The sequence below is a fragment of the Schistocerca piceifrons genome, chromosome 5, assembly GCF_021461385.2.
Source record: "Schistocerca piceifrons isolate TAMUIC-IGC-003096 chromosome 5, iqSchPice1.1, whole genome shotgun sequence".
NCBI classification, from domain to species: domain Eukaryota; kingdom Metazoa; phylum Arthropoda; class Insecta; order Orthoptera; family Acrididae; genus Schistocerca; species Schistocerca piceifrons.
In genome coordinates, this window is record NC_060142.1 from 62,417,625 (window position 1) to 62,440,679 (window position 23,055).

Here is a 23,055-nt window from a genome sequence, read left to right on the forward strand (position 1 = left end):
TTTTTTGCAGCTTATGTGACAGACTATTATGTTTTCATCATTTCCTTGGGAGGGGTCACATTCATATTCATATGAACACCTAAATCATGCAATGAGGGATATCTCACTCACTCACCAGACAAACAAGGTAGGTGGATCAATAAGAGGTTCCTATCATACACAAGTAGTGTCACTAATGATGTGTGTGACACACCAGACTTGTTTCCTGGTGGAGATTCAGTTGTGTTGTCGTCTTGCCATCAAACGTTTGCAGTTCCTATACAAAAGCCACTCCTAATAGAGCAATTGTGCAGAATGAACTATCATTATAGGTCTCTTCCCTATACCTCGCTTTTGCAGATGGATGTTACGCCATGACACATGCACAAATTAGTATACAACGGACAGCAGAAAAAGAAAAGAAAGTTGGCACACAGGAGGTTTGAACATGGCTTGGCTGCTTGGTAATCCAACACCGTGACCACTTACCCATGACACCATCACTCTTTCAGCTCACTCTATATTGCACTTCCTTTCCTTGGACCGTTCACTCCTCCCCCCCCCCCCCCCCCCCCCAGTTCAGTACACCTTCTTCCTGTTTTCAAGCCTGATCTGTGTTCAGGTTTTGGCGCATTGGGCCCTCTTACCACAAAATCAGAGAGGTGTGCAGTGGGGAGTATCCCTTGTCGGTGCCTCAAATGGATTACTGTATGATGAAATTCATAACTTAATATACCATAATTCATTCAGAAACTCACAAAATAGGTTTACTGTCAATACGACTTTAACATATACTGATGTCTGATCTAATTTTACTACAGTATGTAGTGAGTTAATTAGCATATCTAAGGAGTGTGCTATCATCTAGCAGGATTTATGACGAGCAAACGAAGATAAAAGTCTGCTGCATTGTGCTACCACCTGGTTGCACTGACGTAACCTTCTAGTTGAGTAGCAAGGACTAGATGTGCACATCGTGAATCGCACACATTGTTAATCAAATCCGTATATATTTGTTGCGTAAGAAAATCATGTCATGCGAGTTGCACATGTATGAAAGCTCATTAAAAATTGCACAACTGAAAGTGTGCTTGCAACCTTGTTGCCAAGTTTCACGAAGTCTAGAGGAGCTGTAGCGGAGTAGATTAAAGTGCCGTATCTTTCAGATTTTCACATCTATGTTACATTTAACATCATTCAAAGAAAAATAAGCAATAAATCTGCAAGGTGTCGAGAGTTAGTGTGTTCATGTGCTCTTACATAGCACCCACCACTGTACCTGATCAGTTTGAGATGAATCACAAGAATGGTGTTATGAAACTGTATTTCATGTCTGATGTAGCTCTTATTCTGAAGAATCTGAAAAACCATTTAACAATTTTCGACCACATTATTTTTCCGTCACTGAAGGCAACAATTTTCCACTTCCACCTGTCTCCACTCAGCATGCTGTAAAGCTTTATGATTTTGACAGAGAGAAAAATTGAACATTGCTTGGAATCTATGATGAAACTTAATATGGCTAGCATATTACAATAAAATGAAAGTTGGTCCTGCTGAAGCACTTTTCAATCATAGTGTTTAAGCAGCATTTAAGTGTGTGTCATCTGCATATTTTAAAAAACATAATTTTCTGGCGGTTAAAATTATTGACCTGTTGTTATTGTGGTCTTCAGTCCTGAGACTGGTTTGATGCAGCTCTCCATGCTACTCTATCCTGTGCAAGCTTCTTCAGCTCCCAGTACCTACTGCAACCTACATCCTTCTGAATCTGCCTAGTGTATTCATCTCTTGGTCTCCCTCTATGATTTTTACCCTCCACGCTGCCCTCCAATGCTAAATTTGTGATCCCTTGATGCCTCAAAACATGTCCTACCAACCGATCCCTTCTTCTAGTCAAGTTGTGCCACAAACTTCTCTTCTCCCCAATCCTATTCAATACCTCCTCATTAGTTACGTGATCTACCCACCTTATCTTCAGCATTCTTCTGTAGCACCACATTTCGAAAGCTTCTATTCTCTTCTTGTCCAAACTTGTTAGCGTCCATGTTTCACTTCCATACATGGCTACACTCCATACAAATACTTTCAGAAACGACTTCCTGACACTTAAATCCATACTCGATGTTAACAAATTTCTCTTCTTCAGAAACACTTTCCTTGCCATTGCCAGTCTACATTTTATATCCTATCTACTTCGACCATCATCAGTTATTTTGCTCCCTAAATAGCAAAACTCCTTTACTACTTTAAGTGTCTCATTTCCTAATCTAATCCCCTCAGCATCACCCGATTTAATTTGACTACATTCCATTATCCTCGTTTTGCTTTTGTTGATGTTCATCTTATATCCTCCTTTCAAGACACTGTCAATTCCGTTCAACTGCTCTTCCAAGTCCTTTGCTGTCTCTGACAGAATTACAATGTCATCGGCAAACCTCAAAGTTTTTACTTCTTCTCCATGAATTTTAATACCTACTCCGAATTTTTCTTTTGTTTCCTTTACTGCTTGCCCAATATACAGATTGAATAACATCGGGGAGAGGCTACAACCCTGTCTCACTCCTTTCCCAACCACTGCTTCCCTTTCATGCCCCTTGACTCTTATAACTGCCATCTGGTTTCTGTACAAATTGTAAATAGCCTTTCGCTCCCTGTATTTTACCCCTGCCACCTTCAGAATTTGAAAGAGAGTATTCCAGTTAACGTTGTCAAAAGCTTTCTCTAAGTCTACAAATGCTAGAAACGTAGGTTTGCCTTTTCTTAATCTTTCTTCTAAGATAAGTCTAAGGTTAGTATTGCCTCACGTGTTCCAACATTTCTATGGAATCCAAACTGATCTTCCCTGAGGTCCGCTTCTACCAGTTTTTCCATTCGTCTGTAAAGAATTCGCATTAGTACGAGGGCGGTTCAGAAAGTAACCGCCGATTGGTCACAGTGCGGGTTGTGGGGGGAGTAGCGACGCCATCTGTGCGTTCACGCACTCAACAGGTCAGTCGGCATCAAACCGTGGTCGAGTGAACGTCGTACCTGCGCTAGTTTAATTTTTGTGGCGGTTTGAAATGTGTGCTGCAATAGAAAACCCCGCCAAATGTGAAGTGCGTGCTGTCATAAGGTTTTTTACAGCCAAAGGATATTCTGCAGCAGCTATTCATCGTGAGCTTTGTGCCGTGTACGGACCAAGAGTTATGAGTGAAGGAGTTGTCCGTGAATGGGTATGTTTATTTAAAAGTGGACGAGAAAACGTTCATGATGAAGAGAGGAGTGGTAGACCATCATTGGTGACTGACAAACTCGTTCAGACAGTTGATGCAAAAGTTCGTGAAAATCGACGTTTCTCAATGTCGGAGTTGTCTACTGGTTTTCCACAGATTTCTAAGACTCTCTTGTACGAGATAGTGACAGCAAGATTGGGTTACCGTAAGTTCTGTGCACAATGGGTGCCCAAAATTCTTACCAACCACCACAAAACTCAAAGAATGGCCTCTGCATTAGACTTTCTGTCACGTTATGAGGACGAAGGAGAACCATTGTTAAACAGAATCGTGACCGGTGACGAAACCTGGATTAAGTACGTGAACCCTGAGACAAAAGAACAATCAAAGATGTGGGCACATTCAAATTCGCCTACCAAACCAAGAAAAGCCTCGCAAGATTTTTCTGCCAGAAAACTGATGGCAACGGTGTTTTGGGATGCCAAGGGGGTGTTGTTGGTTGAATTCATGGAACGTGGTACGACCATTAATCAAGACGTGTACTGTGAAACAATAAAAAAGTTACGAAGGGCTATACAGAACAAACGCCGTGGTATGCTGACTTCCGGTATCGTTTTTTTGCACGATAACGCCCGTCCTCACTCTGCTCGCAGAACAACGGCCCTTCTTGAGTCCTTCAAGTGGGACGTTATCAACCATCCACCTTACAGCCCAGACCTGGCGCCAAGTGATTATCACCTCTTCATGCATTTGAAGAAATGGCTCGGGTCACAGCGGTTTGATGACGACGAAGAGCTCAAAGATGCGGTCACAGGCTGGCTCCAGGCACAAGCGGGTGATTTTTATGCAGAAGGAATTTCAAAGCTTGTGAAGAGATACGATAAGTGTCTCAATCGCTATGGAGACTATGTAGAAAAATAGTGCAAAGATGTAGTTGTAAGATGTATATATTAAAATATTTTTATTTAACTTGGTGTATTTTTTTAAATCAACTGGAGGTTACTTTCTGAACGGCCCTCGTATTTTGCAGCTGTGACTTATTAAACTGATAGTTCCGTAATTTTCACATCTGTCAACACCTGCTTTCTTTGGGATTGGAATTATTATATTCTTCTTGAAGTCTGTGGGTATTTCGCCTGTCTCATACATCTTGCTCACCAGATGGTAGAGTTTTGTCATGACTGACTCTCCCAAGGCCATCAGTAGTTCTAATGGAATGTTGTCTACTCCCGGGGCCTTGTTTCGACTCAGGTCTTTCAGTGCTCTGTCAAACTCTTCACGCAGTATCTTATCTTCCATTTCCTCTTCATCTACATCCTCTTCCATTTCCATAATATTGTCCTCAAGTACATCGCCCTTGTATAAACCCTCTATATACTCCTTCCACCTTTCTGCCTTCCCTTCTTTGCTTAGAACTGGGTTGCCATCTGAGCTCTTGATATTCATACAAGTAGTTCTCTTATCTCCAAAGGTCTCTTTAATTTTCCTGTAGGCAGTATCTATCTTACCCCTAGTGAGATAAGCCTCTACATCCTTACATTTGTCCTCTAGCCATCCTGCTTAGCCATTTTGCACTTCCTGTCGATCTCATTTTTGAGACGTTTGTATTCCTTTTTGCCTGCTTCATTTACTGCATTTTTATATTTTCTCCTTTCGTCAATTAAATTCAATATTTCTTCTGTTACCCAAAGATTTCTATTAGCCCTCGTCTTTTTACCTACTTGATCCTCTGCTGCCTTCACTACTTCATCCCTCAAAGCTACCCATTCTTCTTCTACTATATTTCTTTCCCACATTCCTGTCAATTGTTACCTTATGCTCTCCCTGAAACTCTCTACAACCTCTGGTTCTTTCAGTTTATCCAGGTCCCATCTCCTTAAATTCCCACCTTTTTGCAGTTTCTTCAGTTTCAATCTACAGTTCATAACCAATAGATTGTGGTCAGAATCCACATCTGCCCCTGGAAATGTCTTACAATTTAAAACCTGGTTCCTAAATCTCTGTCTTACCATTATGTAATCTATCTGATACCTTTTAGTATCTCCAGGATTCTTCCAGGTATACAACCTTCTTTCATGATTCTTGAACCAAGTGTTAGCTATGATTAAGTTATGTTCTGTGCAAAATTCTACAAGGCGGCTTCCTCTTTCATTTCTTCCCCCCAATCCATATTCACCTACTATGTTTCCTTCTCTCCCTTTTCCTACTGACGAATTCCAGTCACCCATGACTATTAAATTTTCGTCTCCCTTCACTACCTGAATAATTTCTTTTATCTCGTCATACATTTCATCAATTTCTTCATCATCTGCAGAGCTAGTTGACATATAAACTTGTACTACTGTAGTAGGCACGGGCTTTGTGTCTATCTTGGCCACAATAATGCGTTCACTATGCTGTTTGTAGTAGCTAACCCGCACTCCTATTTTTTTTATTCATTATTAAACCTACTCCTGCATTACCCCTACTTGATTTTGTATTTATAACCCTGTATTCTCCTGACCAAAAGTCTTGTCCCTCCTGCCACTGAACTTCACTAATTTCCACTATATCTAACTTTAACCTATCCATTTCCCTTTTTAAATTTTCTAACCTACCTGCCCGATTAAGGGATCTGACATTCCACGCTCCGATCCGTAGAATGCCAATTTTCTTTCTCCTGATAACGACGTCCTCTTGAGTAGTCCCCGCCCGTAGATCCGAATGGGGGACTATTTTACCTCCGGAATATTTTACCCAAGAGGACACCATCATCATTTAATCATACAGTAAAGCTGCATGTCCTTGGGAAAAATTACGGCCGTAGTTTCCCCTTGCTTTCAGCGGTTCGCAGTACCAGCACAGCAAGGCCGTTTCGGTTAATGTTACAAGGCCAGATCAGTCAATTATCCAGACTGTGGCCCCTGCAACTACTGAAAAGGCTGCTGCCCCTCTTCAGGAACCACATGTTTGTCTGGCCTCTCAACAGATACCCCTCCGTTGTGGTTGCACCTACGATACGGCCATCTGTATCGCTGAGGCACGCAAACCTCGCCACCAACGGCGAGGTCCATGGTTCATGGGGGGATTATTGACCTGTAGGAGCATAAAAACTGTGTAAAGCTGTTGAAGGCAAACACGATAATGCTCTACAGTTTCCCACAAGTGTCTGAAAATTTGAAAATTGAAAAGAGATACCTGGAAAACAGTAGTAGTTCTCACAACAGCCACAGAAGTTAACAATCAGAATTATATTCTGAATGAAAAGTTTCCAATGTGTTTTATAGTGCAGGTTTTAACAAGTTGTTCTGGAAAATCTTTTCAGCAAGATCTGAGCAAATAATCCAATTCCAGATTCCCTCAGTTTTAAGACAATTTTGTGACTTACTGCTGTTTCACAGTACTTCCATTCCAGTTTCCATGCAGTGAAGTTTTTACGTTTGTTTTTATCTGGGTTGGTTTTGAATATGAAGAGATTGTAAACACATCAACTTTTGGAAGGTTACATTATTATCAGCCTTCATAAAATTTATCTCCATTATTACTTAAAAGTTGACCGTGAATTTTCCATCACTAAATAACTAAACTGTCTGCAGAAAAATTATGGACATGCACAAGTAACTTTGTCTAAAACTTCTGTCACACATATATAGCTCCACTTCGACAGCTGTCACCCATTCCATACCAAGAAGTCCCTACTGTACAGCCTAGCCACCTGTGATCGCTGCATCTGAAATGACGAGCAGTCCCTCTCAAAATATACCGAGGGTCTCACTGAAACCTTCACTGACCATAATTATACTCCCGATCTTGCACAAAAACAAATCTCCCGTGTCTTATCTTTCCAGTCTCCCACCATCTTCCAAAGTCCCACAGTCCGGCCACAAAGGGTCATTTCCCTCATAGCTCAGTACCATACAGGACTGGAGCAACTGAATTACATTCTCCACCAGGGTTTCGATTACCTCTCGCCGTGCCCTGAAATGAGAAATGTCCTGCCCACTATCCTTCCCACCCAGCCAACAGTGGTATTCCGCTGTCCACCAGATCTACACAATATACTCTTCCTTCCATAGACAAACCCTGATCCCAACTCCTTACCTCACGGATCATACCCCTGTAATAGACGTAGATGCAAGACCTGTCCCATATATCCTCCTACCACCATCCACATGAATCGCCACTGACAAACTGTGGCTGAAAAACAAGTGGACCACCCTGTTGCTGAACACGCTGCCAAACGTGATATCCCTCATCTTAATGACTGCTTCACAGCCTGTGCCTGTGCCACATGGATCCTTCCCACCAACACCAGCTTTTCTGAACTGAGCAGGTGGGAACTTTCCCTGCAATACATCCTACGTTCCCATAACCCTCCTGGCCTCAACCTTCGTTAGTCACTGTCCTCACCCATCCAGCCCCCTCCCTGTTACTATTATTCCAGCACTACACAGCCGTCATTTCACCGCCACACCCATTCTTTTAATTTCTCCCCTTTCTGCTACTCCCCCCCCCCCTTCCCACCTCACCTTCTCTCCCGCCCTCCACCTAAACTGCAGCATTTCACTGTCTGCCACCCCCACCATACTAACTCTCCCCCACCCTGCCCCAGCCTCCTCCTTACCCCCACCCAGTCACCACTCCCATCATGCACTGGTGCTGCTGCTCGCAGTGTGTTTTCAGTTGTCTGAGGCTGCAGATGTGTGTGCAAGTTGCGTTTGCATGTGTGTGTGTGTGTGTGTGTGTATTGCTCACAAAGACCTTAATGGCCGAATGCTGTAATTATGTGAATCTTTTTGTTGTGCCTATCATGACTTAGCATCTCTGCTGTTTGGTGAGTAGCAACTTCCTTTCTCTATTATTGTTACATTCGTTCCTGGATTTCCCTTTTGTTTATATATAGCTTTGTCTTACTCGTAGCCTGTGACGTCACCACAGCTTCAGCCAATAAGAGAGAATTTTCAATCATGTGACCAAATCTTTAAATTTAATGATTTTTACGTTTTGATTGCATAAAAATACGATGTTGGTGTTGTTGTTGTGGTCTTCAGTCCTGAGACTGGTTTTATGCAGCTCTCCATGCTACTCTATCCTGTGCAAGCTTCTTCATCTCCCAGTACCTATTGCAACCTACATCCTTCTGAATCTGCTTAGTCTATTCATCTCTTGGTCTTCCTCTATGATTTTTACCCTCCAATACTAAATTGGTGATCACTTGATGCCTCAGAACATGTCCTACCAACCGATCCCTTCTTCTAGTCGAGTTGTCCCACAAACTCCTCTTCTCCCCAATTCTATTCAACACCTCCTCATTAGTTATGTGATCTACTCACCTAATCTTCAGCATTCTTCTGTAGCACATTTTGAAAGCTTCTATTCTCTTCTTGTCCAAACTATTTATCGTCCACGTTTCACTTCTGTATATGGCTACACTCCATACAAATACTTTCAGGAACGACTTCCTGACACTTAAATCTATACTCAATGTTAACAAATTTCTCTTCTTCAGGAACACTTTCCTTGCCATTGCCAGTCTACATTTGATATCCTATCTACTTCGACCATCATCAGTTATTTTGCTCCCCAAATAGCAAAACTCCTTTACTACTTTAAGTGTCTCATTTCCTAATCTAATTCCCTCAACATCACCCGACTTGATTTGACTACATTCCATTATCCTTGTTTTGCTTTTGTTGATGTTCATCTTATATCCTTCTTTCAAGAGAGTGTCCATTCTGTTCAACTGCTCTTTCAAGTCCTTTGCTGTCTCTGACAGAATTACAATGTCATCGGCAAACCTCAAAGTTTTTACTTCTTCTCCATGGATTTTAATTCCTACTCCGAATTTTTCTTTTGTTTCCTTTACTGCTTGCTCAATATACAGATTGAATAATATCAGGGATAGGCTACAATCCTGTCTCACTCCCTTCCCAACCACTGCTTCCCTTTCATGCCCCTCGACTCTTATAACTGCCATCTGGTTTCTGTACAAATTGTAAATAGCCTTTTGCTCCCTGTATTTTACCCCTACCACCTTCAGAATTTGAAAGAGAGCATTCCAGTCAACACTGTCAAAAGCTTTCTCTAAGTCTACAAATGCTATAAATGTAGGTTTGCCTTTCCTTAATCTATCTTCAGAGATAAGTCGTAGAGTCAGTAAAAAAATACGATATTTTGTGAAAATATTGATTGAAAATGCTACTTGAATGTTATAATCCGTCACAATAACAACAATTATGAACCATATTTTCAATATAGGAAAATAGCCTGTCATAAAAGTAATTCACCTGTTACAAAAATTAACAACATTATTAAAAAAGTCGGTAACCTTCCGCATTTTTCATCACCACATCTAGTGAATAGGAAATATAACCAGAAACATAATTATGTTCTGCTTGGTTTTTTAATCAACTCAGACCCATGTGTTTCATCTTTAGGCCAGTTGCTAAGTTTTCTTTTACTTGACTAATATCAGGACTTAATTTCACAAAACTTGTGACTGGTTCCCCAAATCTATGCCTGTCACTACTGGGCTATGGCCCTGTCATGGTTACCATCCACCAACAAAACTCTTCTTTTCCTGTCCATTTTTCTCTTGACATATTTTTAGAAGTGTCAACATTGTGTTCCTGCACCCTCCATTCTTTTGCATTCATGAGAGGTCCTAGTTTCTCTCACTCACAAGCCAAGCCATGAGGTTTTTACCTTTTACCTGCATCCATTCTCTTTTCAGGTTAACTATCATCTCCAGTTTCACAATTTTCTGTTATTGAACAGAGCATTGCATCTTATCCATCAGTTCCAGTTTGACATCTCTGACAGTACTGAGGTCAGCAAACACATATAGAAACGTAAACTTTGCAGATTAAGTTGCATCTGACATCAATTGTGACAGGTGACTCATTACTATCCTTTCAGTGATAGGGCCATCAAATAAAAGAAAATGAACAAATACGTGAGAGATTGTGCTGCTCACTTACAGTATCCAGTCACAAGGTACACGCTACAGCATGATTGCTGCAACCTTGGTGACTAACCAACCATGAAGGGGATTTGGATCTTCCTCCTCACACCAGAATCAGAGTAAATACATGGAGAATTTACTCCATTGCATTAGCTCAGGTCGGTCACACTCCTTGTCTCGTCTGATTTTGCACTAATCTCCACTGCTGCCATTCATCAACTTCTCAAACCTTGTCCTTACAGCTTCCTCCCCCGCCCCAAGCCATTTGATTGATTGCTATTGCTGTACTTCAGCCCAGTTCCTGCTTGTTTATTTTCTGTAATCCTTGCATTTTTTTCCTGATCTATGCTCCTAGTTATAGCTTCTAGCTTCCACATCTCTAATATATCAACTGCTCTTTCTGACACAACTTAACTCCTAAAATTTGCAAATCTTAAACATTTATTGTTGACTTGTCTCTGATATTGTCTGGCGGTGCGTCCCTTGACCTGTGATCCTGTGTGGCTTTTCTAATTAACAGCAGAATAAAATAGTTGTCTCCAATCATTTTCTCTTCCTCCAAATGAAAAACTCCTGATTCCTCCCAAAAAAACCAGCATCGTGATTGTAAAGTTCTTTCCACTTTCAGAAGGGTAATAGGACAAATAGCAACAGTGTGCCCACTGCATTTGCTGATATTTATTGAAGTTTCTGAAAAAAAAAAAATTAATTACATAAGTTTTCCGCATCTGCATGACCGATAAGCAACTGACCACAATTTCAAATGTAAAACAACCTTCAAGTGACAAGGTGCGATGGCATACCCACGCAATCTGCCATCATAGTGTCTGTCTCTGGTGCCAGCAGCAGACTGGGCTAAACAAGTAACAAGAAAGCCACTGTCGCCTGCGGCCAGTGACCTGGCCGGCAAATACAAACGCATCAGGCCAGTGAGGCCTCATCCACTTGTATCTTCTCCACCATATGCAAACTTTCATGTGACAAGGTGTGATGGCATACCCACGCAATCTGCCATCATAGTGTCTGTGTCTGGTGCCAGCAGCAGACCGGGCTAAACAAGTAACAAGAAAGCCACTGTCGCCTGCGGCCAGTGACCTGGCCGGCAAATACAAACGCGTCAGGCCAGTGACGCCTCATCCACTTGTATCTTCTCCACTATATGCAAACATTCTCATGTCCGACCAGCTGCATGCCAGCATGCATTCAGTTTCAGTGATAGGACTCTGCTTAAACAGTTACTAGTTGTGTTAATGTTTCTTTGTCCTCCTCATTATTCAGCATACATAATTTTTTGTGTATGTAGCAGTTGTCAATAAAGACTGTAGCTACATCAGTTTTGGTAACAAAGCAGTTTGTTCTATGCATGTCTTTCACAAGTGAAATGGATCTGGAATTGGTTCAACTGCTACAACAGCAGCAGCAACAGCTTGAGCAACAACAGCAGCAGTTAGACTTGTTTCGTCAGTTATTTAGAAATTCACAGAGAGCACTGGAATCCGGCCACTGCTGCATGTGTGTCCATAATGCAACTGCCCCCCCCCCCCCCCCCCCCCCGCCCTGTCCCTACCCCCACACCCAGCTTTTCCACTATCGCAAGAAAGATTGGGACACATATGTGCAATGTCTGAAACAGTATTTCAAGTGCAGGATCCATCCTTGCAAAAAGCTTTTTCTTGTCGTGTATTTTTAATGTTTCACTTGCTTTGAAAAATTCTCGCATTGAAAGACCCGTCAGCATTGTCATTTTATTATTATATTATTTATACTATAATTATATTATCTTATACAAATCCACATGATGGTTTCCCACATTGAGTTCCGTCAGCAGCAAAAGAAAACGAGCCAGTCCTATCAAGCGTGGGTAGGCAACCTCCATGGGCTAAGCAGAAAGTGTAAATTTTGTATGTGCTCCCTGCCAACACTCTATGCCAATTCTCTGGTTCTCTTCACTGTTTGTTCCATCCCAGACAGAGAGGTCCATCACAAGGTGTTGTGTTTAGAAGATCTTGCGATTGAGGTGGTTTAGGATATAGCTAATGCTTTCAAAGTGTCACAAGCATTGTGTCAGTGCGCTTGTTGGCACAACATCAACGGCACTCTCTCCATGCCCTTGACTTGTTCCTCTAATTAATTTGGGTTGCAATCGGACATTGCTGTTTTCTGCTGCAGTCTCCTATTGTGTCATAACTGTTTCTGCGTACATTCCTGGCGCTTGCTTTAAACAATGCCAGGTGACCGCATACAGCTGGGCCTCAGACACGGATGTGGAGATCACGGAAATTAATAGATTTGCCAGTTCATGCCTGCGAGCTCCAAGCCCCAGCAAGATTTACATTATGCTGTTGATTCAGCAACAACTGCTCCATTTCCATACTGACACTGGGTCCACCGTGTCCCTCATGAGCCTGGAAACTTATTATCATTTGGGCCGACCACCACTCTCCTCCATAAATCATCATTTGGTCAGTTATGAAATCCAGCCCATTCCTGTTCAAGGAGAATTCACTATTGATGTCGAGCATCAATTCATCATGATGTTGATCAGGTTGTTGGTAGTAGATAGTGTGACATCAGGGAGCATTTTTGGTCTCAATGCTCTCACGGTCTTTGGATATCAAATTCAGGAACTGGACGACCTCTGCTGTAAGTTTGGTCCTATTCTTGCCAGGTTTTGGGGCAGCAAAGGAGTTTGAAGCACACATCACCCTCAAACTGACAGCCACACCTAAATTTTGTCATGCTCGGCCTCTCCCCTTCACCCAGAGATCGGCAGTCCAGGAGGAACTTGACAAGTTGCAGGGCCTAGGTATCACTGAACTGGTCACCTCTCACCAACGGGTTAGCCATTGGTTGTTGATCACAAACCTTCAAAGGTGCTACGTTTGTGTGAAGATTTCAAATCCACCATTAATGCTCTGTCAGTAGTGGATTTTTAATCCAGTTCCATGGACCGACAAAATTCTCATGAAACTGCCAGCTGATGAATGTTTTTCAAAAACTGATTTGGCAGAGGCGCACCTACAGGTTCGTCTGGATTCCGCTTCCCACCAGATTATGATTATAAACACTCTGTTCGGGTTATGCTGTTATATGCATTTGCCTTTTGGCATCATGAGTGTACCCACTATTTTTCAGCGATTCTTAGAACAGTTAATATGCCATAGCCCCTGTTGTGCAACCTATCTAGATGACATTATTTCCACAGGGTCCTCATGCCAGGAACTTCTTGACAACCTTCAGCTTCTTTCCACTGAACTGCAAGAGTCAGGCCTCAAGTGCAACCTGCAGAAGTCAAAGTTTTTTCAGGCAGAAGCAGAACATATAGGCCATCTTCTTTCGAAATCGAAAGATGGCATCTGTCCAATGCAGCAACATCTATGGCTACTGCCAGTCTTCCTAAACCATGAAACCTGAAAGAATTCCAAGCAGTTTTGGGAAAAGTCAGTTATTATTCAAAATTTATCGCCAATACGATGGATGTCATTCATCCTTTAAACAACTGGCCGAAGAAAAGCATTTCTTTTGCTTGGTTGATGTGTACTGTGACAAGGCGTTCACTCACGTCAATTTGTTGCTAATATCTTCCCCGTCTCTTGGTAAATTGCTGTTTCTTGCCACAGATGCATCCCAGTAAGGACTTGGAGCAGTTTTGTCTCACAGGCAAGCTGGTGGATCTGAACAACTGCTGCCATATGCCTCAAAGGCATTGACAGTTGCTCAACACAGTTATTCACAATTAGAAAAGGAAGCCTTGACAATCGTCTGTGCAGTCGGAAAGTTTCACACTTTCTTTCATGGAAACAAATTCCATCTTATCACCAACCATAACATGCTTGTGGTGCTCTTTGGCTCCCATTCTCGGCTTCCTGACAGGACCACACAAAGACTTCAGCGGTGGACTTTAGTTTTGAGTGTGAATCAGTACGAGATTCATTATCATCCCACTGCTTGTCTGCCAACGCACACATACTGTCGCATTTACCCACTGATCCTGACCAAGAATTTGGTAAAACATAACTGTGTTTCCAAATCAATGATTATGTGCAGTATGCATTATATAGGCTCCCAGTCACAGCAAAGTGCATAGGGAAAGCCAGTTGGCACTATCCAGAGCTCTGTCAGGTGTCTCACTTTTGTGTTGAAAGGTTGACCTGAACAGCTCCCACTAAGGAGTCACACCTACCCCATAATTTACGTAATTTATTCCTTCTTCGTAATCAGCTGGCAGAAGTTGATAGACCATTCCTCCTTAGTACAGATTTGGATGAAGTCCATGTTGTCATTCTGCTGGTCATGCAGTCCTGGGTTCTTCCACTTCTCCACTATGACCACTGGAGCATAACCAACATGAAAATGCTAACGAGGTGTTTTGTCTACTGACTCAGCACTGATTCCATGATTGAGAAGCTTGCCCAAAGGTGCAAACAGTGTGCTGAGCATCAGGCAGGTCTCCTATGTCATGTGTATGCACGCCACCTCGGTGGGCTTATAGCAGATTTTTGTGATTGAAGGACTGCCATGGACAAGTGTCTCCAATAACAGCCCACAGTTTGCCTCAGTTTTTTTCCATGATTTCTGCATCCGGAATTATATTACTCACTTCACGTCTGCACCATTTCACACCCAATCAAATGGCGTGGTGGAATGTATGATGCGTACATTTAAAACACATCTGGCAAAGCGCTTGACAGGCTCGCCTGCTGATATAGTGGAGCCTCTGATCCTAAGAACCTACAGGACCACCATGCTGAACGGCCAGCAGAGGTTCCCCATGGCAGACGATCCCATATGCTACCACACCTACTCCAACCTGTGCCACGGCTTGTGGCGTGGCCACACCCTTCACGATATGCTGTGAGTGATCCAGTCTGGGTGTGCATCTTCGGTCAGCAGATGGGATCGGCACCAGCTGTTGTGTTTCAGCAGATGCATGGCCAGTGAATGTTCACCACAGATGCCAGTGGGGTGACACTCTCCCACCACCGGAATCACCTACAACCACAGTGAGGCAAAAACCCACTGCAGTGGACACCATTGGAGGGACCTTCTCCAGGTACCACCCCCCCCCCCCCCCCACCTGCCAGGGCCAGGCACCACGAGTCTCCTTTCCTGGGTGTGCTAGTGGGCATCAACGATATTGAGATGGAGCCTCTGCCTGCCCGAGACCAACAACTGGTACTTGATCGCAGCTACCCAAACACTGCCCACTCACTGGAGCACCAGACAGATGTTACCTTGTTGTCGATGCCTCCATTGCTTGCTGCTGCAAGGTCCACAGAGCTCCCACATGCAGGGTTGGCTCCACAGACAGTGCCCCACTGTCCAGGCCACTTCTGCCCATATACAGCACTGGGCCAGAGACAGCTTACAGCCAATCCTTGCTAGGGCAATGCCTCTTCGAATGCTGATGAGCCGATGGACACCAACCTTGTTACTGTGCAGCTGCCATTGCACTACTGCCATCACCACCACCGTAATCATCATCGAGTCATCTGAGTAGTCAGGTGGCTTCCTCACCCATGTTGGCTTTCTGCCAGCAGTGATCCAGCCAGCATGCTCCTCTGTTTTCGAGGGCTGCTGCCTGTGGCATCAGCTCTGCAGAAGGAGGGAGGGATGTGGTGCCCTGCTCATACAATCCACCACTATAGGGTTTTTGTCCAGCATCAGCAATGGGTAGATGGAACAAGCACAGCATAATCACCCACAGCCAGAACCCCAGCCAGCAAATATGAACACACTGAGCCACAGCCAGTGGAGCCTCATCTATTTGCATCTTCACTACCATATGCAAACATTTTCTACTCAGATTAGTTCTGCGCCAGTGAACATTCTATTGTCAGTGATAGCACTCTGCACTTGGACAGTTAATGTTTCTCCAATCTTGTCGTTATTCAGCGTCCAGTTATCAGCCGATGTAATTTTTGTATACGTTGTTATTGTCAATAAAGAGTATAGATTTACTGTCCACTTTTAGACACCTAACATAAAAAAATCAGTATACAGGGAACAAATACGCATGTTTGGCTAATTGTGATAAGAGACCTATAAAGAAGTGATGATTTAGGAAAACCATGAATAGTAAGTTGCAGAAGCTACTTGTGGCATCTCTACAATACCTGATCTACACGAGTTACACCTATTTCATACCAGGCAAGAAAAGCAATTATTTCTTTCTCCTGATAATGCATGTGTTGTAATAAATTCTAACTATCAGAAAGTAATGGAAAAAACAGTAACTACATTGATTTCTTAATTCAATTGAGATGGCACCTGAATCTCACTCAGGCACTGGCATTCCAGATCCATCTGCAGTGTGTTAAAATAATATTAACCCTTGCCTGTAAATGGCTGTCACTAAATTTTTGTACATCACAGGATACTCCCCACTCAAAAATATCCTGAAAAAATAATTTCAGAAGTAATAAATTTCAGAAAAATACACTATTCACTGTCAAACTTTTGCTACAAAATTATATTCTATCTGGAAACACAAAGTTTACCTAAAACATCTGATGAATGAACCAATATTTAAATGCTAATGTGTGTTAGAAATTCATGCATGTGCAATTACCTGTAAAGATGTGTCCAAACAATATCATACAGTGTTTAACACACCAAAATGAAGGACTTGCGTCGAAGGTATTTGTCTGGAGTGAAGCCTTGTATGGATTTGAAAGTAGGATAATAAGTAGTTCAGGCAAGAAGCAATAGAAATCTTTGAAAGGTCATGCTACAGAAGAATGCTGGAGATTGGTGGGTAGGGCTAACTACTGAGGAAGTAATGTATAGACATTGGGAGAAAACATATTTGTGGCATAACTTGACTTGAAAGATGAATGTTGTGGTGGAAGCACTTCTTGTGATTTGTTGATGTCATTCTGATATTTGGAGTGTCCATTTAATCTTATAGACTGAAACCTGAGAAGTGCTTTTCATATATTTGATGTGCAATTGCATTAACTGTAGTCTGTAAGTTTTGGTCACTTACAATCATTGCAGAGTGCGGTCTAATTCTCTGCAGTCTCTCTATCTTTACTGATGTTATGTTACCATAGTTATTCAGAGGTGAAGAGGCAAACAAAGGATAGAGTAGCATGAAAAGCTGCATGAAACCAGTCTTCAGACTGAAGACCACAAAAACATGTCGGCATTGGTCAGTAAAAAGCACCAAAAGTAGAAACATTTATTCTAACAATGACGCAAGATAAACATAAGTTTTGTAGTACACTGGAAAATGAGCAACACAGACACACAACAATGTTGACAGAAATCTATGGAACAGGTATCACAAGCACAAAGGATGTTGATGGATTGTTCAGGCTATGTCCAGACAGAAAGTAAACTAAACATTAACGAGTGTAGTGTTAACATACCATTGACAAGGATTTGCATAATCAAAAGATTTGTTCCCCATCTGTACCATGCAAATAGCTTCTTCAAGGATATCAACACAGGTGGAAACTCAATGAGATTGCAGTGAGCATATAACTGTCAGGAATTTTATTTGTGATGACTACAAGTCTACATTGGCCGCACAGAAGCCAAGCCAACTTTTACTCATAAAAAATGAAGATTCTGAGTTGCGTGTGAAGTGCAGCGTGCCAGGTGTATAAAACATGTGAACATGACACATCCAAATATTCTGCAATCTTTTCATAGTAGGGATTAAGAGTTTATATTGCCAAATTGTTCTAAAGTGGAAGCAACCATCACTGTTGCAGCACACAGCTGCCTGTGTCATATTTTGATGGATATCCAGAGATGTCTAAGAAAATGATAGTTTCCAACATCATTTCTAACTTTACAAAAAAATCCTCTGGCCAGTTATATTAGTCTGGAGATAAATAAGTATATTTTGTTATTATCTTCCATTTTATTTGATACAAATCACCAAATGTTTTGAACACACATTGCATTACTAGCAAAGTACTGACCTAAGATTCTTCAGGAGGAGTCCAACTTAATACAAGACTTTTCAGATCATGTAAAGTGTTAAAAAAAAAAAAAGCTGAAAAACCTGAACTCTAAGAATGGAGGAGGGGAAACTCATATCTAGTGAAAAATTAAAAGTTAGATAGAGAATTTTCATAACATTCAACACAAATCTATACATACATCCATCATATCTATTTCCCTGTTACTTCCTCTTCTGTTTGGTTGGCTCTGAGCACTATGGGACTTAACATCTATGGTCATCAGTCTTCTGTTTGGTCTTTCCTACCTTACCTGTCATTATGATCTAGTGAAAGAGTCAGATTAAATTTAGACAACTAAAACATGTTATACTACTAAGCAGTCAGCACAACAGCAGTCTATCTGGGTATATAAAACACACGAAATTCAAAAACTAAGCACATCAATAAACCTGAGTGAGGCCTTTTAAAAGTAGAATTTATTTTTCACTCTGCGGCAAAGTGTCTGATGATATGAAAAAGTAATTTTCAAGTCGTCATAAAATAGACTCTCAAATGTGTTCAGTTACATGTGGGAGACAATGTGAGGTTTAAAGAAAAGTTCAGAAAATTTCAAAATATATATATTTTAATGATACAAAATGACAAGAGAATTAACTACAATATTTTCACAAAACAGTGCATGAGTACCTAAATAATTCATAGAAATCTCAAGCTTCTGTGATAAATATATATAAGTGACTAGAAAAGAAGCATCATGCATCCTTCTTAAAGTTCTTTCGTGTCTTTTGATTTGAGTTTCTTTTTATATGCCCTCTGGACTTTCTTCATTGTAGTTATTATATTCGAAATATCAGAATAGAAATACTTATATGCTTCACTGCCTCCCTCATTATAAAACTCTGGCCTCACTTCACCATCTGGACCTGGCAAAATAATAACAATAACTATACAACACTATTTATGTTAAAACCAGTCAAAAATTACAAATTTAAGGATAATTTGCAGTACAGTTTTGTGGACAAATATCAATGTTATCACAACATATACATCAATTTCAGTCAGAGAGATGCAAGATGTTTAATAAACTCACTCATGAAAATGATGCGTGGAATATATTCTCCATCTGGGGCAAATGAACTGCCTACCACTTTATCATCATCACCAACATTTACCATCACAAAATTGCTGCTCAATTCTTCTATTTCTTTGGACTCTGCAAACTGAGGTTTCAAAGCTGAAAACATAAAATATTGCTCACAAATGGACTGTGATTGCTTACATCAAAGCTAATACAATATTCAATACATTATTTACAACATTAATTAATTGTTCATTTACTCTCATATTATTTTACAATGACATTAGACTTATCAACTTTATACACTACTAGCAAACCAGACAATGCTTCGCAACTGCTAAATATGTATGGGATTGGGTATGCATCCTACTCTCCTTCTCCTTCTCTCCTCTCTTGCTGTCCATCACCTTCTCCACCCTCTCTCTCTCCACCTCTTCCTCATCAACTACCCCCCACCACCACCTCATCCTCTCTCTGTCTATTCCCCCACCCCCCCTCCTCCTCTTTCCATCTCCTCTTCCCACCCCTCACAGAGCTTGAGCCTTGTTTATCGTTATTCCCAACAAAGCCTTGACTGGGAACTGAAATAATTTACAATACATGGGTAAATCAGTTGGGAACATTGGTATATGGGGTACGAGAGACCTCTCCCGCAGCTGAGCTTGTGAGGCTAGAAGCTTCGATGAGTGTATTTCGCATAGTTTTAATCTACAAATGGGCTGGATAACAAAGTTTTGGACTATTCAGACTCCATAGTAGTATTCTAATCATAAGTTGATAATCCAGAGATACAACTTTCCCATTCTCTATTAAAACTGACAGCAAGAAAGAAAACAGAACAGCACTTAGTTGTGTATTCAGTTTTTGTTTGTATGTATGACTTATACATATTTTAAATTAACTACTGTGCAAGAAAGAACACAAAAATGCACATTTTCAAAGCATAGTATGGCACAGCATTTTCTTTCTCATAATTGGTTTTAACAGAAAACCTGTACATTGTTGTTTAAAAATACATAGCCTAACGTTTCCCCTTTACACAATACACTGATATTTATATACCATACATATTTAAAACATATTTAGCCTCTGAAGCTATATCCAAATGAACGTAAAAATGTTAAGCAACAACTTGTCTTTATATAGTAGTATAGACTGAAACTTAATTAATAGTTAAACATGCACATGATCAACTTAAGGTCTGGATAATTCCAAAACTAATGTTATACTATTTATTCACATCTCTTCATAACATGTTTATTCACATCTCATCATAACATGTTTATTCACATCTCATAACATGTCACTGCACACACTGAACAAACAAAGCTGTTCAACTAACATTAGGACCGTTATTATACCCCTGCCTCATTTTAACAGAACCTTCCATCAGTTCTTGGTAGAACAACATTATAATAAATTAAAAGCACCAGTTTGCGTTTGTTCCTGCCTCATTCTTAGCACATTCATTTGTCTGTCTGCAATTCTGAGTCAGCATGCCTACACATTATAGGAGATACCAAGTTCATGACCATCACAGATCTAGGATACACAATTTTCCAGTAACAGAGATTATACTCTAAAAGAGTGTTGCAGAATGACAGACACACATCATTTTAAAATTTTTATCAAACCTTATTATTTTTATTAATCACTTATTTGTGACACTTAAGCAGTACTTTACAGTACGGTATCTCTCATTTAAAAGGCATGCATTTTTTAAAACACTGATGTTAGTTTTCTCTTTAAGCAATTTATTGTATAGTTTGATTACTTGGTAGAATTTATTGTTTTAATTTTTAAGTTTCATCAAAACACATTCATGAAAAAAGCTGTTAATATGATAAGTGCTAATGTTTTCTTACTGTGAATAACACTGGTTGTGTAGATGTACTCAGGATTTGCTGGTATAATCCCCAACTCTTTAAAGAGATTTTTACGAGTTCAATTATTGTTTTTAATTGACTGAGTAGCAATGAAAATTTAGATCCACAAGAAGAATAAATTACAGCTGTTCCACAAAACTTTGGGAGAACTGCCGGATGTTTGTAACTTCCTGCCACAATATTTCGGCGCAGTCTTCTGGGCATCTTCACATGACACTGGCAAAAACTCCCTGAGCTCTGGTATTTAAGGCCCCGCCAGCACATGCGTGGTGGATTCACTTGGCATTGCGCATGCGCTACTTGAGTGCATTCAATTCTGCTGCTCTGCGCGCCCTCCGTTGTGGAAACTCACTGCACCGATATCAATTCGATTATCTTCCTGCAGTTCCATCACAGAACTACGCCGCCTACAGAGGCCATGAAGTGTTTTGATGATTGGATTCCAGGCCAAATTCATTTGGAAACCACCGTCACGATTAATAAGAGACTGACTGTCAGACAGCCATATTTCCAAGGACTCATTAATAATAGAGCTCCAAAAGTTAGACATATGGGCAACAATTTTTCTCTCATTGTAATTCATGACACGACCAATGGAAATACAGTGTTCGGCGAGGGAAGACTTATAAGGCTGAAGAAGGTGAGTATGCCACTGATGTTCCACAATGCGATCCTGCACAGTACGCGTCATTTGCCTTATGTAAGATCTGCAGCATTCACACGGAATCCTGTAAACACCTGCCTTGCGCAGCTCTAGGTCATCTTTGACAGGTCTCAACAGTGACAAAATTTTTGCAAGAGGGCAAAGGATTGCTTTCACTTTATATTTTCTTAGTATTCTACCTATTTGCGCTGAAATATTACCAATATATGGTCATTTTAAAGGCCTCTTTCTCTTCTTTGCACAGTCATTTACAGGTCTGCAGTGCTCTCTCCACTTGCTGGGATGGAAATCCATTCTTCAGAAATACAGTCTGTAGGTGCTCCAGTTCTGTTTGGTGTCAGAGATGACGTGGCTCGGTGAAGCAATATCCTCAAAACACCCATTGTTTGTGCTGGATGTGGAAACTAGCTGCTTGTAAGTAAAGGTCTGTGTGAGTGGGCTTTCTATATACCGAATGACCAAGTGTGCCATCGCTCTTACATTGCACCAAGAAGTCTAAAAATGGCAGGCAATCTTCCTTCTCCAACTCCATAGCAAATTTTATGTTTTCGTGTTTGGAGTTCAGATGTTGTAGAAACTCTCGCAGACGATCCAAATCATGAGGCCAAACTATAAAAGTATCATCAACATATCGCCAAAATACTGTTGGTTTAAAGGGGTTGAGGCGAGTGCTTGCTCCTCAAAATCTTACATAAAAATATTGGCCACCAGGGGAGGCAAATGACTCTCCATGGCGACATCGTCTGATTGCTCATAAAATTCATTGTTAAATAAAAAATATGTAGAGGAGAGGGTGTGCTCAAATAGTGCTGTAATGTCAGTTCCAAATCTATTGCCTATGAGATGTAGTGAGTCCACAAGAGGTACATTTGTAAAAAGTGAAACTATGTCAAAACTGATCAACAAGTCATAACTTTGCAGCTGCAATAACTAAAGTCTGCTGGTAAAATCACTAGAATTCTTTATGTGATGTGGACACTGTTCTACCATTGATTTGAGCAAAGACGCCAAATAGCTTGCTAAGTCGTAAGTGGCTGCTCCAATATTACTCACAATTGGACGTAATGGCACGTTATCCTTGTGGATCTTCGGCAATCCATATAGCCTAGGTGGAACTGAACTATTTTGTTTCAGTGTCTTAATTACATCCTTTGGTAAGGAACTGTTAGTTAGAAGTTCTGCTGTTTTCCGTAGTAGTAGTAGTAGTAGTAGTAGTAGGATCCTTATCTATTTTGCAGTATGTTGAGTTGCTTAATAAAACATTGATCTTATTAATACAGCCCTCCTGTAGCATTAAAACAGTAGCATTATCTTTGTCTGATTTAAGTACCACTGTATCCGGGGCTGCTCACAAGTTCCGGAGGGCTGCCCTCT

At 41.0% G+C, this 23,055-nt stretch overlaps 1 protein-coding gene across 3 annotated transcripts in view; it reads right to left on the minus strand.

Moving 5' to 3' along the window:
* Positions 1–18,657: 18,657 nt before the first annotated feature.
* Positions 18,658–23,055, minus strand: part of LOC124798293 (thioredoxin domain-containing protein 12-like) — a 49,747-nt gene continuing 45,349 nt past the window's right edge. For all 3 annotated transcript variants that reach the window (XM_047261619.1, XM_047261620.1, XM_047261621.1), the window contains exons 3-4: positions 19,144–19,287; positions 18,658–18,976 (exon numbers count right to left, since the gene is read on the minus strand). In XM_047261619.1, coding sequence (XP_047117575.1) covers positions 18,819–18,976; positions 19,144–19,287 — 302 coding nt within the window. In that variant the 3' untranslated portion in view covers positions 18,658–18,818. The remainder of the gene's footprint in view (positions 18,977–19,143; positions 19,288–23,055) is intronic.